At 40.5% G+C, this 14,282-nt stretch overlaps 1 protein-coding gene across 18 annotated transcripts in view; it reads right to left on the minus strand.

Moving 5' to 3' along the window:
• LOC140728384 (PTB domain-containing engulfment adapter protein 1-like) overlaps window positions 1–14,282 on the minus strand; it is a 383,776-nt gene that overhangs the window by 291,644 nt on the left and 77,850 nt on the right. For 6 of the 18 annotated variants that reach the window (XM_073047016.1, XM_073047014.1, XM_073047018.1 and 3 more), the window contains 2 exons: window positions 7,360–7,405; window positions 423–456 (listed from right to left, as the gene is read on the minus strand). The exons of 9 other annotated variants lie outside the window; for them this stretch is intronic. In XM_073047016.1, the coding sequence (XP_072903117.1) occupies window positions 423–456; window positions 7,360–7,388 (63 nt within the window). In that variant the 5' untranslated portion in view covers window positions 7,389–7,405. The remainder of the gene's footprint in view (window positions 1–422; window positions 457–7,359; window positions 7,406–14,282) is intronic. 3 more of the 18 variants (XM_073047013.1, XM_073047023.1, XM_073047031.1) reach the window with 1 other exon arrangement.

Consider the following 14,282-nt stretch of genomic DNA (forward strand, 5'->3'; position numbering starts at 1 on the left):
TTCAGTGATTCAAGAGGCCGGGATGAAGCCTACATCTTGAATCTCAAACTGAGCAGTGACAAGAACACTGTAATTCATGAGGTAGTATGCTGGTCAGTAAGTATATCTACTGGACTCCAGTCACTAAAATTCTGAATTAAGTCGTTCCAAGGTCTAAAAAAGATTATTTATCAGGGTCTCAAAATAATCTAAGGTTGTGAGGAGCAGGTAGTAAAATGGGCTAATACCAAGATTAACATAACTTTATTGAACTGTTCGTGTAAAAGTACAGCCAACACTTGCTCCTTTTTCTTATGTTTGTGTACTGGGGAATGCAGATGCAAGGACAGCAAAGGAAAGTTGCTCTCTTATTTTAGATTAAAAACAGCCTGCAACCATTTATCATAATGACAGGGTTAATAAAGCAATGAAATACAACTTACATTCATAGCGATGTTGTCCAATTCCTGATGATTGCTGGCAGTGAGAGTTGGTGAAGAAAATAAGAGAGGAAAAAGGATAAGATTGTGACCTTAACACAAAATGTTTGTTTCTGCATGCCTTTAGTATTCCAATGGGCAACACTGATTAAAATACAGGGGCCCCCTGCGTTACAAAGGACCCAATTTATGGAAATTCTCCCGTAAGTGTTTGAAGAATTTTTGCAAGATAGGAAAGTTACAGAAATATAAATTAATATTCATAATTATTGAATACATTATAGCTTCCATTGGTTTAATTATGGATAGTGTTAGGGGTGACAGAAGATACTTGATTAGATGATTGATGTAAAGGAAGTAAGTGCACAGCAATACGATATAGACAATAGGTGCAGAAGTAGACCATTCGGCCCTTCGAGCCTGCACTGCCATTCTGAGATCATGGCTGATCATCTACTATCAATACCCGGTTCCTACCTTGTCCCCAGATCCTTTGATTCCCCTATCCATAAGATACCTATCTAGCTCCTTCTTGAAAGCATCCAGAGAATTGGCCTCCACTGCCTTCTGAGGCAATGCATTCCACACCCCCACAACTCTCTGGGAGAAGAAGTTTTTCCTTAACTCTGTCCTAAATGACCTACCCCTTATTCTTAAACCATGCCCTCTGGTACTGGACTCTCCCAGCATCTGAACATATTTCCTGCCTCTATCTTGTCTAATCCCTTAATAATCTTAAATGTTGCAATCAGATCCCCTCTCAATCTCCTTAATTCCAGCGTGTGCAAGCCCAATCTCTCTAACCTCTCTGCGTAAGACAGTCCGGACATCCCAGGAATTAACCTTGTGAATCTACGCTACACTTCCTCTACAGCCAGGATGTCCTTCCTTAACCCTGGAGACCAGAACTGTACACAATACTCCAGGTGTGGTCTCACCAGGGCCCTGTACAAATGCAAAAGGATTTCCTTGCTCTTGTACTCAATTCCCTTTGTAAGGAAGGCCAACATTCCATTAGCCTTCTTCACTGCCTGCTGCACTTGCTCATTCACCTTCAGTGACTGATGAACAAGGACTCCTAGATCTCTTTGTATTTCTCCATTACCTAACTCTACACCGTTCAGATAATAATCTGCCTTCCTGTTCTGACTCCCAAAGTGCATAACCTCACACTTATTCACATTAAACGTCATCTGCCAAGTATCTGCCCACTCACCGAGCCTATCCAAGTCACCCTGAATTCTCCTAACATCCTCATCACATATCACACTGCCACCCAGCTTAGTATCATCAGCAAATTTGCTGATGTTATTCTCAATGCCTTCATCTAAATCGTTGATGTAAATCGTAAACAGCTGTGGTCCCAATACCGAGCCCTGCGGCACCCCACTAGTCACCACCTGCCATTCCAAGAAACACCCATTCACCGCTATCCTTTGCTTTCTATCTGCCAACCAGTTTTCTATCCATGTCAATATCTTCCCCCCAATGCCATGAGCTCTGATTTTACCCACCAATCTCCTATGTGGGACCTTATCAAATGCCTTCTGAAAATCGAGGTACACTACATCCACTGGATCTCCCTTGTCTAACTTCCTGGTTACATCCTCGAAAAACTCCAATAGATTAGTCAAGCATGACTTGCCCTTGGTAAATCCATGCTGGCTCGGCCCAATCCGATCACTGCTATCTAGATATGCCACTATTTCATCTTTAATAATGCACTCTAGCATCTTCCCCACTACTGACGTTAGGCTGACAGGACGATAGTTCTGTTTTCTCCCTCCCTCCTTTCTTAAAAAGTGGGATAACATTAGCCATTCTCCAATCCTCAGGAACTGATCCTGAATCTAAGGAACATTGGAAAATGATTACCAATGCATCCGCGATTTCCACAGCCACCTCCTTTAGTACCCTAGGATACAGACCATCTGGACCTGGGGGTTTGTTAGCCTTCAGTCCCATCAGTCTTCTCATCACCGTTTCCTTCCTAATGTCAATCTGTTTCATTTCCTCTGTTACCCTATGTCCTTGGCCCATCCATACATCTGGGAGATTGCTTGTGTCTTCCCGAGTGAAGACAGATCTAAAGAACTTATTAAATTCTTCTGCCATTCCTCTGTTTCCCATAACAATTTCACCCAATTCATTCTTCAAGGGCCCAACATTGTTCTTAACTATCTTCTTTCTCTTCACATACCTCAAAAAGCTTTTGCTATCCTCCTTTATATTCCTGGCTAGCTTGCGTTTGTACCTCATTTTTTCTCCCCGTATTGCCTTTTTAGTTAAGTTCTGTTGTTCCTTAAAAATTTCCCAATCATCTGTCTTCCCACTCACCTTAGCTCTGTCATACTGTTTTTTTAAATGCTATGCAATCCCTGACTTCCTTTGTCAACCACTGTGGCCGCTTTCTCCCCTTTGAATCCTTCCTTCTCCGGGGGATGAACTGATTTTGCACCTTGTGCATTATTCCCAAGAATACCTGCCATTGCTGTTCCACTGTCTTTTCTGCTAGGATATCAGTCCATTTAACTTTGGCCAGCTCCTCCCTCATGACTCCATAGTCTCCTTTGTTCAACTGCAACACTGACACCTCCGATCCTTCTCAAATTGCAGATTAAAAACTTATCATATTATGGTCACTACCTCCTAATGGCTCCTTTAGTTCAAGATCCCTTATCAAATCCTGTTCATTACACAACACTAAATCCAGAATAGCCTTGTCCCTGGTCGGCACTCGTACAAGCTGCTCCAAGAATACATCCCGTAGGCACTCTACAAACTCCCTATCCTGGGGTCCAGCACCAACCTGATTCTCCCAGTTCACCTGCATGTTGAAATCCCCCATAACTACTGCGACATTACCTTTGCCACATGCCAATGTTAACTCCCTATTCAACTTGCACCCAATATCCATGCTACTGTTTGGGGGCCTGTAGACAACACCCATTAGGGTCTTTTTGCCCTTACTGTTCCTCAGTTCTATCCACACAGACTCTACTTCTCCTGATCCTATGTCCTCCCTTGCAAAGGACTGAATCTCATTCCTCACCAACAGGGCCACCCCACCCCCTCTGCCCACATTTCTGTCCCTACGATAGCACGTATACCCTACGATTTAGGTAGCTATACAGTCTAACAAATGGCTGCTACTCAACAACATGGGGCAATTATACCCTGATAAGTTTCTAGTTCCCAATCCTATTTAATTTGCTTTTTGTGAAACATAGTTTCATGGTTAAATCATTGAGTGACCTTGTGGAAATTGACTATGTTAACTTTTTATAAAAACATTAAAGGACAGATGACTGACAGTAGCCACAACACCCATGAATATTTTACATCCCTAAGTAGAATACAACTTAAAGCATTGCTATAGAATTGAAATAAACCAAAACCCGTCCACATCTCAATACACATCAAAGTTTATTGATCTGCACTGACTTGGGAAAATAAAAGAAAAATCTGCTCACAGAGTGTTCTCAGGAAAAGAACCATTATGTAACCAAAGCACTGCCTGTACTACAAACTCATTAATTGCATGCAGTTAAATTATGGCAAATTTCTAGATTATGATATATTAACATTACTAAAACTAAATTTGTGAGTTATAATCTCCTTCCTTAAGTAGGAAGCTTTAAACATTAATATCAGTAGTACAACAAACACTCAAAATCAGCAAATGCAGGATATCCATTATTAATCTTCATTCATATGCTGTAGTAGCAATATTCTCGGCAGAATAATTTTAGTGGGATGATGGCAAGACTTCAAAAATAAAACAAAAAATGAGAATGGTGAAGAGAAACAATGAATGAGAAACGATGTATGTTACAGATAGTAATAGATTAATCTTGCAGTAATTTTCTTTCGAAATTATTTTCTGTGTACTCATTTTCTGCTTCAAAAGGTTATATATCCAGTAGAAGCAGGTGACTAATGTCTTAACATTAAAGCCAGTATTTTCAATTTCCAAAGCTGCTCTTCCTGCTTGGATACTGTAATCAACTCAACATTACCAAGGCACCAAGAAACTTAAAACCTGTTTCTCCTCAAACTTTAATAGCATTGAGTCTTCACGATGAAAATTGATTTTAGATGTGTCATAATTTTGCAAATGCAGAAAATATTTTCAGGCCATAATGCAGAGGAATAATATTTAAAAGCCATTGAGTCACCGTTATTTTTGAATGTTAAAAGCCTTCAAGTTGATAAAATCCCTTCACCTTAAACAATATTACAGGAAAATTAAAACAGTAAATATTAGAAGCATTTAGGAGATTAAGCAAACTCAAAACATGAACTTCATCATCAGATGTTGACTGACTTGCTGATTATTTCCCACATTTTAGATAACCATCATTTGCATATTTTAAAAATATTGTCATTACACATGATCAGTCTGACAAACATTATCAACCAAGAATATTGATTTTACTTTAATATTGCTGCCCGGCCTGTTGAATATTTCCAACATTGTCTAAGTACAAACAAGAATATTGGTAGAACACAATTTTCCAAATAAACTCCATTTCAAGTGTTAAATAGGAACATTAATTTTTGTTGGTAGAAGATTGACTTTTGGTACTTATCTGATTTTGTTCACCAAGATACTAAAATTGCAACAAAAAAAATCTCCTTTTTTTTTTACTGTCAAATTGCTGTATGGTGTTAAGGAAAAGTACATATTGCAAGTGAATTCACAACAAATTCCAGAGAATGTTTTTCTGCAAAGAAACTTGGCTCTATTGTTTGCCATACTTAATGCATAGTATTGATCTATTTTAACAAATGCTTTGATGAAGCTGGGGAAATTATCACAGGAGCATTCTGGAAAAAGAGAAATGAAATGAAATATTGTTAATCCAGAAAATCAATAAAGCAAATATTTGAAGAAATTATCAAAGGGTCATTAGATGATACAGTCAGCTTCAAGCAGGTATCTAGTAAATGACAGTGATCATTAATTATGAATTTGTAGAATGATGCCATATTTGTATTAAATACTGCCTTCTTTAACAGTGCAGAAGGTGTGCTTCCAGCCCATTTGGTCTAAGCCCATGTTTAAACTCCACACAAGCTTCCACCAGTCCTAAGACAATCTTCTACAATGTGCTCATTATTCTATTGCTTTTGTTCCATTTTATCAATTGAACTTTCTCTAAAAACCAATGTATCTGGGTGTTGCAGAAGAGAAAGAGAGGGAAGAGGGGAGTGGAAGTGACAGGGGACTCAATAGTCAGGGGAGCAGACAGAAGATTTAGCGGATGTGAACAGGACACATAAATGGTACGTTATCTCCCTTTGCCAGGGTCAGGGATGTCTCAGGTTGCGTCCACAGCATTTTGGAGAGGGAGGGAGAGCAGCCAGATGTCTTGGTACATATTGGTACCAATGACATAGAAAGGAAAAGCAAAGAGGCCTTGAAAAGAGAATTGAGAGAGCTAGGCAGAAAGCTGAGCAGGAAAGATAGACAGTGTTGTGAGTAAGGCATCTGGCATCCTTGCCTTCTTCAGTCATGGCTTTGGCACGTAAGTTGGTTATGTCATGTAGGTAGGTAGGTAGGCAGGCCTCCGTTAGTCTCGATAGACCATGGATTTGCGCCTTGGAAAGTTTCCAGGGTGCAAGCCTGGGCAAGGTTTTTTTTTAAAATGGAAGACCGGCAGTTGCCCAAGCTGCAAGTCTTCCCTCTCCACACCACCAATGTTGTCCAAGGGAAGGGCATTAGGACCCATACAGCTTGGCACTGGCGTCGTCGCAGAGCAATGTGTGGTTAAGTGCCTTGCTCAAGGATGCACACGCAGCCTCAGCCAAGGCTCGAACTAGCGACCTTCTGATAACTAGATGAACGCCTTAACCACTTGGTCACGCGCCAACACTTATGTCATGTAATAGCTGTATAAAACATTAGCTGGACCCCACTAAGACGATCTGGTACAATTCTACACTGTAGAAAGGAAATGATTAAGCTTGAGATGGTTCAGGGAAGATTCATATGAATGTTGGCTGGACGAGAAAACATTATACAGAGAGGCTGGACAAACTTAGTTTGATTTCCCTGGATCAAAGGGGGCTGATGAATGACAAAGAATTTTATAACATTATTAGAGACGTAGATAGAGTTGAGAGTCACAGTCTTTTACATAGGAGATTGTAAACAGAGAGGGCACAGATTTATGACAAGAGGGGAGGGACTTAAAGAGATCCAAGGAGCAAGATTTTATACCCACACACAGGATGCTAGGTATTTGGAATAACCTGCTGAAGCACATAGTTGAGTAGATGGTAGAGGGCAGCACACTTACAACATTTAGAAAATACTTGGACCAGTATATGCATTGGAAAGGTTGAGAGAGGAATAGATCAAATACAGCCAAATGGAATTAGCCTCGAGAGGCAAATTAGTCAACACAGACAAGTTGGGCCAGAAGATCCATTTCCATGCTAGACAACTCAATGAATATGTAAAGAGAGGAGGTCTAATGTTGTGAAGATTCAGAGTAAGTGGCTATAAAAAGACTTCCATATTGATTATATTTACTTTATAAGGTATTTTATAGAATCTACATCATCTGAACTCTGTATCAAAGGTATCCAAAAATTACTGAGCTCCTTTGTAGGGTAGAGTCATACTGGATTAATTATAGAGGACCCAGGGCAAATGAATCAAAGAACAAGTTCAAAACCCCAGAACAGCTTGTGAATTTAAATTGCTAATTAAATTAAAAATACCTCAGGAATTTTATTTTTAAATCCTGTACCAACATTAATGTCCACAGAAGTTCTAAAAAAGCCATATTGGCCACCAATGTCCTTCAAACAAGTTCTCTCTTTCCTATTCTGGCAGATTCAAAACAACATGATTGATTCCTGCACACTCTGAAAAAACTGCCAGCTGATGACACAAAATTCAAAGTAAATTTATTATCAAAGTACATACATGTCGCCATATGCTACCCTGAGATTCATTTTCTTGTAGGCATTCACTGTAAATACAAAGAAACACAACAGAATTTTAAAAATGCACATAAAGACAGATAAACAAACTGTGTACAAAAGACAACATATTGTACAAATACAAAAATGAAAAAAATAAACAAATAATGAGAACAGGAGTTGTGGAGTCAATGAAGGTAAGTATATAGATTGTGGAATCAGCTCAGAGTTGGGGTGATTGAAGTTATCCCCTCTGGTTAAGAAGCCCTATGGTTGAAAGGTAATAACTGTTCCTGAACCTGGTGGTGGGGGACCTAAGGCTCCAGTATCTCCTTTCTGACGGCAGCAGGGAGAAGCAAGCATGGCCTGAATGGTGGATGGTGCCTGTAGATATGCTCAGTGGCGGAGAGGACTTTACCTGTGATGGACTAGGCTGAATCCACTACTCTCTGTAGGCTTTTTATTCAAGAGTGTTGATGTTTCCATACAAGACCATGTAGCAACCAGTCAGGATACTCTCCACTGTTCATCAATGCTTTTGATGACATGCCAAATTGTCACAAACTTCTAGTTAGAGAAACGGCGGGTCTATCCCACCACTGCTGGAGGTCCAACCGCCGGTGTTCGGCAAAACGGTCTCCCAGTCTGCAGCGAGGACTGGTGCTCGGTCCTCCATCAGTGGTGGGATCTCCCTTTGGCCACACAATTCAATTCCACAGACCACTCCCACTCTGACATGTCTGTCCATGACCTCCTCTACCGTCAAGATGAGGCCACACGCAGGTTGATGGAGCAATACCTTATCACCCGCCTGGGTAGCCTCCTACCTGCCAGCATTAACATCCAACTCACAGACCTCCGTTGATACCCCTGGTCCCCCTTACCCCCATCCCTATCTATTATTTCAGTCTGGTTCTCTTTCTCTCTCTTTTTTCCCCCCCTCAATATATCTCCCCCCCAGCCCTACCTTTCTTTCTCTTTTATTTCCCATAATTCTCCACCTTCCCCCTTGCCCATTTCCCTCCAACCTATCACTTCCTAGCTCTCTACTTTATCCCTCCCCCCCCCCACTTCTTATCCCCCCCTTGACCATCCCATGTTACTTCACTCCTGATGAAGGGTTTCGGCCCGAAACGTCGTCACTACCTCCTCCCATAGATGCTGTCTGGCCAGCTGAGTTCTGCCAGCATTTTGTGTTTTTGTTCTAGTTAGAGGTATTGTGGTGCTTTCTTTGTAATGGTACTTGTGTGCTGGACCCAGGACACAGCCTCCAAAATGATAGTGCTGAGGAATTTGAAGCTACTAACCCTCTCCACCTCTGATTCCCTGATGACAACTTCCTCACAGACCTCTAGTTTCCTCCTCCTGTAGTCAATCATCAGCTCTTGTTGGTTTTCCTGACATTGAGTGAGAGGGCAAGGATCTGTAATAACTGTTGGACTTTCCAGAGATCAAGAACATCCCGTGTTTTGTTAGACTTTTTTTTTACCTAGGAAGCTCATGACAATGAAGCTCAAAACTACATTATTCGATCAATTCTTTCCTGTTAGATACTGTATAATGAGAGCAGGACAAAGTAATGTGGTCAACTTAAAGCAAGCTTTTCTCAGAATGTAGGTGATATTACAAATAAGGTCGGAAGGAAAAGATTCAATATAACTATGAAAACTAAATGAAGTGTCCTCCCAGTTATTCTTGTCAATAGTTACCATCTTAATGTACTTAAAAATGAAAATTAGCTGGTTATTATCAAAATGTTATTTGGGAGAGCATGCTGGGTACAAGTTAGCCTCCACCTATTTCACTTTATAACACTGCCCACCCTCCTGTGCCGATAAAATGCTTTAGGCCACGCTGAGACTGCAAAATCTACACTCTAAACAAGCATTTATTCTTTTCCAGTAAGGTGAATACAGGACAAAAGGTACTGGTCTTGGCAAGCTTCTATCCTTGCCAAGCAATGTAAATACAACTGTTATGTCCATATGACATTGGTATTTGTGCTACGAAATGTTCATCAGATGCTACAACAATCCTCAAATTTCAAGGTTGTTTCTGCTTGCAGGGCCAGCAGGATTCAGTAAAAGCTATCAAAAGTGACTGATGTGGCCAAAATGCTGATTTAAACAAAATTACAATGTAATTGCAATTCTAATTAGAATGACACGTAAAGCTGTTGCCATTGATTCAAATACTCGTCAGTGATAGTTAAGTTGCAATATTATATTTACTTTGTGTCATCTTAATAGTTAATGATCTTCAAGAGTACTAGCAACCCTGCAAGGATAGAAACAAAAACACGAGTAAAAACATTGCAGATATTGGCAATTTGAAGTAAAGCAGAAGCTTCCTGAAATACGTAGCAGGTAAAGACAGTAAGAGTGTGTGTTTTCATATTTTAGACTTTCAGTGTGTGTCAGTTTCTTTTCTGTTCACAGAAAAGTGTTGCAAATGAAAGACAGATTCCCTATCAATTTTTCTTTTTAAAGCCCCAGTCGCTGTGTATCCTTACAAGGGCAAGTTTACATGTCTTGTCTTTTGCAAGAATCTCAGGTCTATTTATTTCCCATTGATCTTTCACTATTAACACTGGCAGCAAGATCATCAGAGATTGCAGATTATTGTTCCTGCCATGGAGAATTGTCTTTCTTGTGCACTTGCTTTTAAATGATTAACTAAAAGAGAATAAAATCTGAAAATTAGACAGCATTTGATTCCGACTGACAACCTTTGATATTTGTTGGATTACCACCATTCAAAAACATTTTATCATTTGTGTGATCTACATTAAATCTCAGGAAAGATTCCAAATGGGTGACTGATTTGTTTCCTTGAGTGACAACATTCTTTCTTTAAATTCTCACCTCCCCTTCAGAGATTTTGAAAAAGACTATTGGAGATAAAAATCCCTAGTGAGGAACACTTCTAAAATTGCTTTGGCAATCTTAGGCTTCAAACAAACGTAAGTACTTTTACTTTAAAAGTACACCTTATCTGTGTTAAATGAAAATACAGGTCTTGGCTAAATTCTATCTTTCACATGGAAGAAAGGTCAATTTCCTTCACTGTCCATCAACCATGGTCAGAGAAAAACACTGGTATTTTGAAAGTACTGATACATTAAACCAAAAGAAACTTTTTGTGCTTCTTTCTCATTTTACTTGAATGCGTTATGGTGTGCAATTCTAGAGTGAAAGGCAAATTAACAAAATGCTTAACCAAGGAAAAGGTGCATTTGGTAACACAACAAGCTTGATTCTGAAACTGCTATGTAATAGTTAACAATTACAACTTTGGTTTGTAAGCCTTTGACTTGCACTAAGAAATCAGTAATAGCAAAGCTTGCTTATTACTTAATCTGATGGCAATAGATTCCTATCCACGTTAGACATGCTCGAGAGTCTCCATATTCAAGTGTCTATTCAAAATATGACTAATCTTGGGAGTTTACAGTGCACAATCTGAACTTTCAGGATTTATATCACTTACTAAAGCAAATGGTACTAGACTTAGAAGTAAACCAAGAGAAATACAACAGCAAGAGAAAAATTAAATTTGATTTACTAAATGAGTGCTCATATAGGTGAGTGACAGCTGGCATGTAGCAGGTGAAGAACAGTAAGGAACAGAACAGGCTGGAGTTAGGAAAACCAAATTCACAAACAACTAACTTTTAACTAAAATTCATCAAGACTTGAAGTATTATAGGACAGCAAAGCTGAAACGTGGAGACCAGACGACAGCTGACAAACAGGGAACTGAAAGCATCTTGGACACTGATAATAGTTTTAACAATGAGGTGCTGTGGGAATGTTGAAATTGGCAATGTTACTGAAATGAAATTCATAGTATTCTCAATAAAACATTTTCACAAATAGAATGTCAACAATGCAAAAAAGCTGAGTACTGCAGTGATGTCTCCCTTCTCAGTAGTGCAACCCCTCCATCACATCTGAAGTGACAAAACCCTCGAACACTGAGCTACCAGTCTTGTCCCACACACAGGTTCCCATAATGACTACAATATCATAATCTCATTATTGAGCCATGCTCCAAATCCATTCTGCTTACCCATAATACTCCTAGCATCAAAATGAACACATCTCAGCCCATCAGTCCGACCACATTTATCAGCCTTCCTGTCCTTCCATTCCTGACTTGTCATACAACCTTCCTTGTCCTCAACCCTGCCACCTGTTCCCTTGCTGCTTTGACTCGCGTTCCCCTGACACTGGCTCAAGTCCTCCATAGAGGCTAGACTAGATGCGAGGATATTTGTTCTGCTCCAGTTCAGATGCTACACATTTTGTTTGTACAGGTCCCACTTGCCTTGGAAGAGAGCCCAATGATCCATAACTCACAAGACCTCCCTCCTGCATCCGTTTCTTAGCATATATGGAACTGCACTATGCATCTGTGTTTTCACCTCACCAGCACGGGTATTAATCTTCAGCTTACAATACTGGAAGCCCCGCTTTTCAGCTTTCTATCTAGCTCCCCAAAATCTGCACTATCTGATTATTCCTTCTGGTGATCAGCCGTCTGTCCATAGTCCACACCTGAAGTGTGACCTGCTCACACTTGTTACAGAGTTACATCCACCTGCACCTCCGGTCAAAGATTACAAATCAACAGGAAAATAAAAAACCTCACCTGTTACTCACAAGTGCCTCCTCAAACTCCCACTCTTACAATGGCCACTTGTTTTACCCTAGCTTCCTTTTATGGGCTAAGTGTGTGACAACTCAGTCAACCAAAAACAATTTAAATAGCTGCTGGCTCTCCTTTCTGCTGATCCTTCCAAAACAAAATCTACACCCCACCTCAAAACAATAGCTTACTATAACCACGCAGAAACTATGTGCCCACACTGTAAAACTTGATGGAAAAGCTTCTGCTTAAATGGAATTGGTTTTCATCCAGCATTCCTATACTCTCACATCTTACATTCTTCACCATCTTTCCTCAACCCTCGTAACTTGAGGCTGCCAAGATCCTGCAGCACTGGGAGATGAATTTCAGAAGATCTTTACTATTCAAACAAAATGTGACCTTCTGGATACACAGCTAGACAGAGAGAGAGAGAGAGAGATGGCACTGAAACAGTCCCTTGGGCCCACACCAACTATCAACCACCCATTTTACACTGACTTCTTTTATCCCCTGTTTTTCACATCTAAAACAATGAAACACAGGGACATGGAACTGCCATTTATTTGAAAATAATTGCGGAATAGGCTTTTCCAGCCCACCGAGCGGTATCACCCAGCAACCCAATGATTTAACCCTAGTCTAATCACAGGACGGTTTACAATGGCCAATGTAGCCTACAACCAGAAATCACAGCACTTGGAGGATACCCACACACACGGGAAGAATGTACAAACTTTCTAACAGGACTCTGGAATTGAACTCAGAACCCCAACGCCAAGAACTGAAATAGTGTTACGCTAACCACTATGCTACCGTGGTAACATTCTCGTCTCTCACTCAACCAAGTGTTTGTAAGTAATCCCAATGTTCTACAACACTCCTCAGGGCTCTGTCATTCACTCAGAAAGCCCTACCTGGACTTGACTTTCCAAAAGGCAACACCTCACGCTTTTCTAATTGTAACTCTATTTGCAGTGCCTTGGCCCACTTACTCAGCTGATTCTGATCCCCCTGTAACTTCTGATAACCTTCTTCATTGCCCACTGTATAGAGTCATAGAAAAGTACAGCACAGAAACAAGCCCATCAGCCCATCTAGTCCATGCTGAACCATTTAAACTGCGTTCTTTCAACCTTATTTACATCTTTCCTGTAGGTAGGTGACCAACACTGCACACAATACTCCAAGTCGGCCTCATCAACATCCTTATACAAGTTCAACACAACATCCATTCTCCTATTTTAAAGTTTCAAAGGTTTGTTTTTGGATCAATGTATGTATGCAGAATACAACTTTGGTATTTGTCTCTACTCCAGGTAGACAGAGAATACAGACACCCCCACACACATGGAAAGAAAAAGAAACACAAACTCGCAATCCTCAAGCACCCCCAACCCCTCACTCGCCCAAAAACTAACAGATCACCCAAACCCCAGTCCGCCAATCCTCAACAAGAAAGAATGGGTAAGAAAACGAAACAAAAAACAAAACTGAAAGAGGCCAATATGAACTACAGTTAGTTTGAACTGCAGTCCAACCCATAACATCTCTGAGAGAACCAGAACCCAGCAGCTCCTCCAATGGCACAGACTCGAACCAGCGGCCTCTCCGATGGAAGCAACTCTAATCAGATGCCTGGCCTGCCGAGTTCCTCCAACATTTTGTGTGTGTTGCTATGTATCCAGCTCTCTCTCGATTCCAGGTGATCTAACCTTCCAGAGCAGCCTACTACATTGAACCTTATCAAAGGCTTTCCTTATAAACCAGAGAAACACACAGAAAATGCTGGAGGAACTCAGCAGGCTAAGCGGCATCAAATGAGAAGAGTAAACAGTCAAAATTGCTGAGTTCCTCCAGCATTTTGTGCGTGTTGCTTTGGACTTCCAGCATCTGCAGATTTTCTTGTGCTTGTGTCCATATAAACCATGTTTACCACCTTGCCGTCATCAGCTTTCTTGGTCACATTTTCAAAACACTCAATGACATTCATAAGACATCACTGCCCAAGCACAAAGCCACGCTGATGCTCCCTAATCAACCCTCGTCTTTCAAAATGCACAAAAATCTTATTCCTCATTCTGCATATATCACATTTATCCAGGCACGCAATATAACCCTAATGCTTCACTTTTAAGTTCATCAATGGAAAGGCACCATTTTCCTACACCAGGAATTAGTGCTTTTAGGTTTTATCTAACAAGCCTGTCTAAGAGTTATCCCAAAATGTCCCTGGCAACATTCTGCCCTCCATCACCACTATGCACACAAACCAAT

This window comes from Hemitrygon akajei, chromosome 5, assembly GCF_048418815.1.
Source record: "Hemitrygon akajei chromosome 5, sHemAka1.3, whole genome shotgun sequence".
NCBI classification, from domain to species: domain Eukaryota; kingdom Metazoa; phylum Chordata; class Chondrichthyes; order Myliobatiformes; family Dasyatidae; genus Hemitrygon; species Hemitrygon akajei.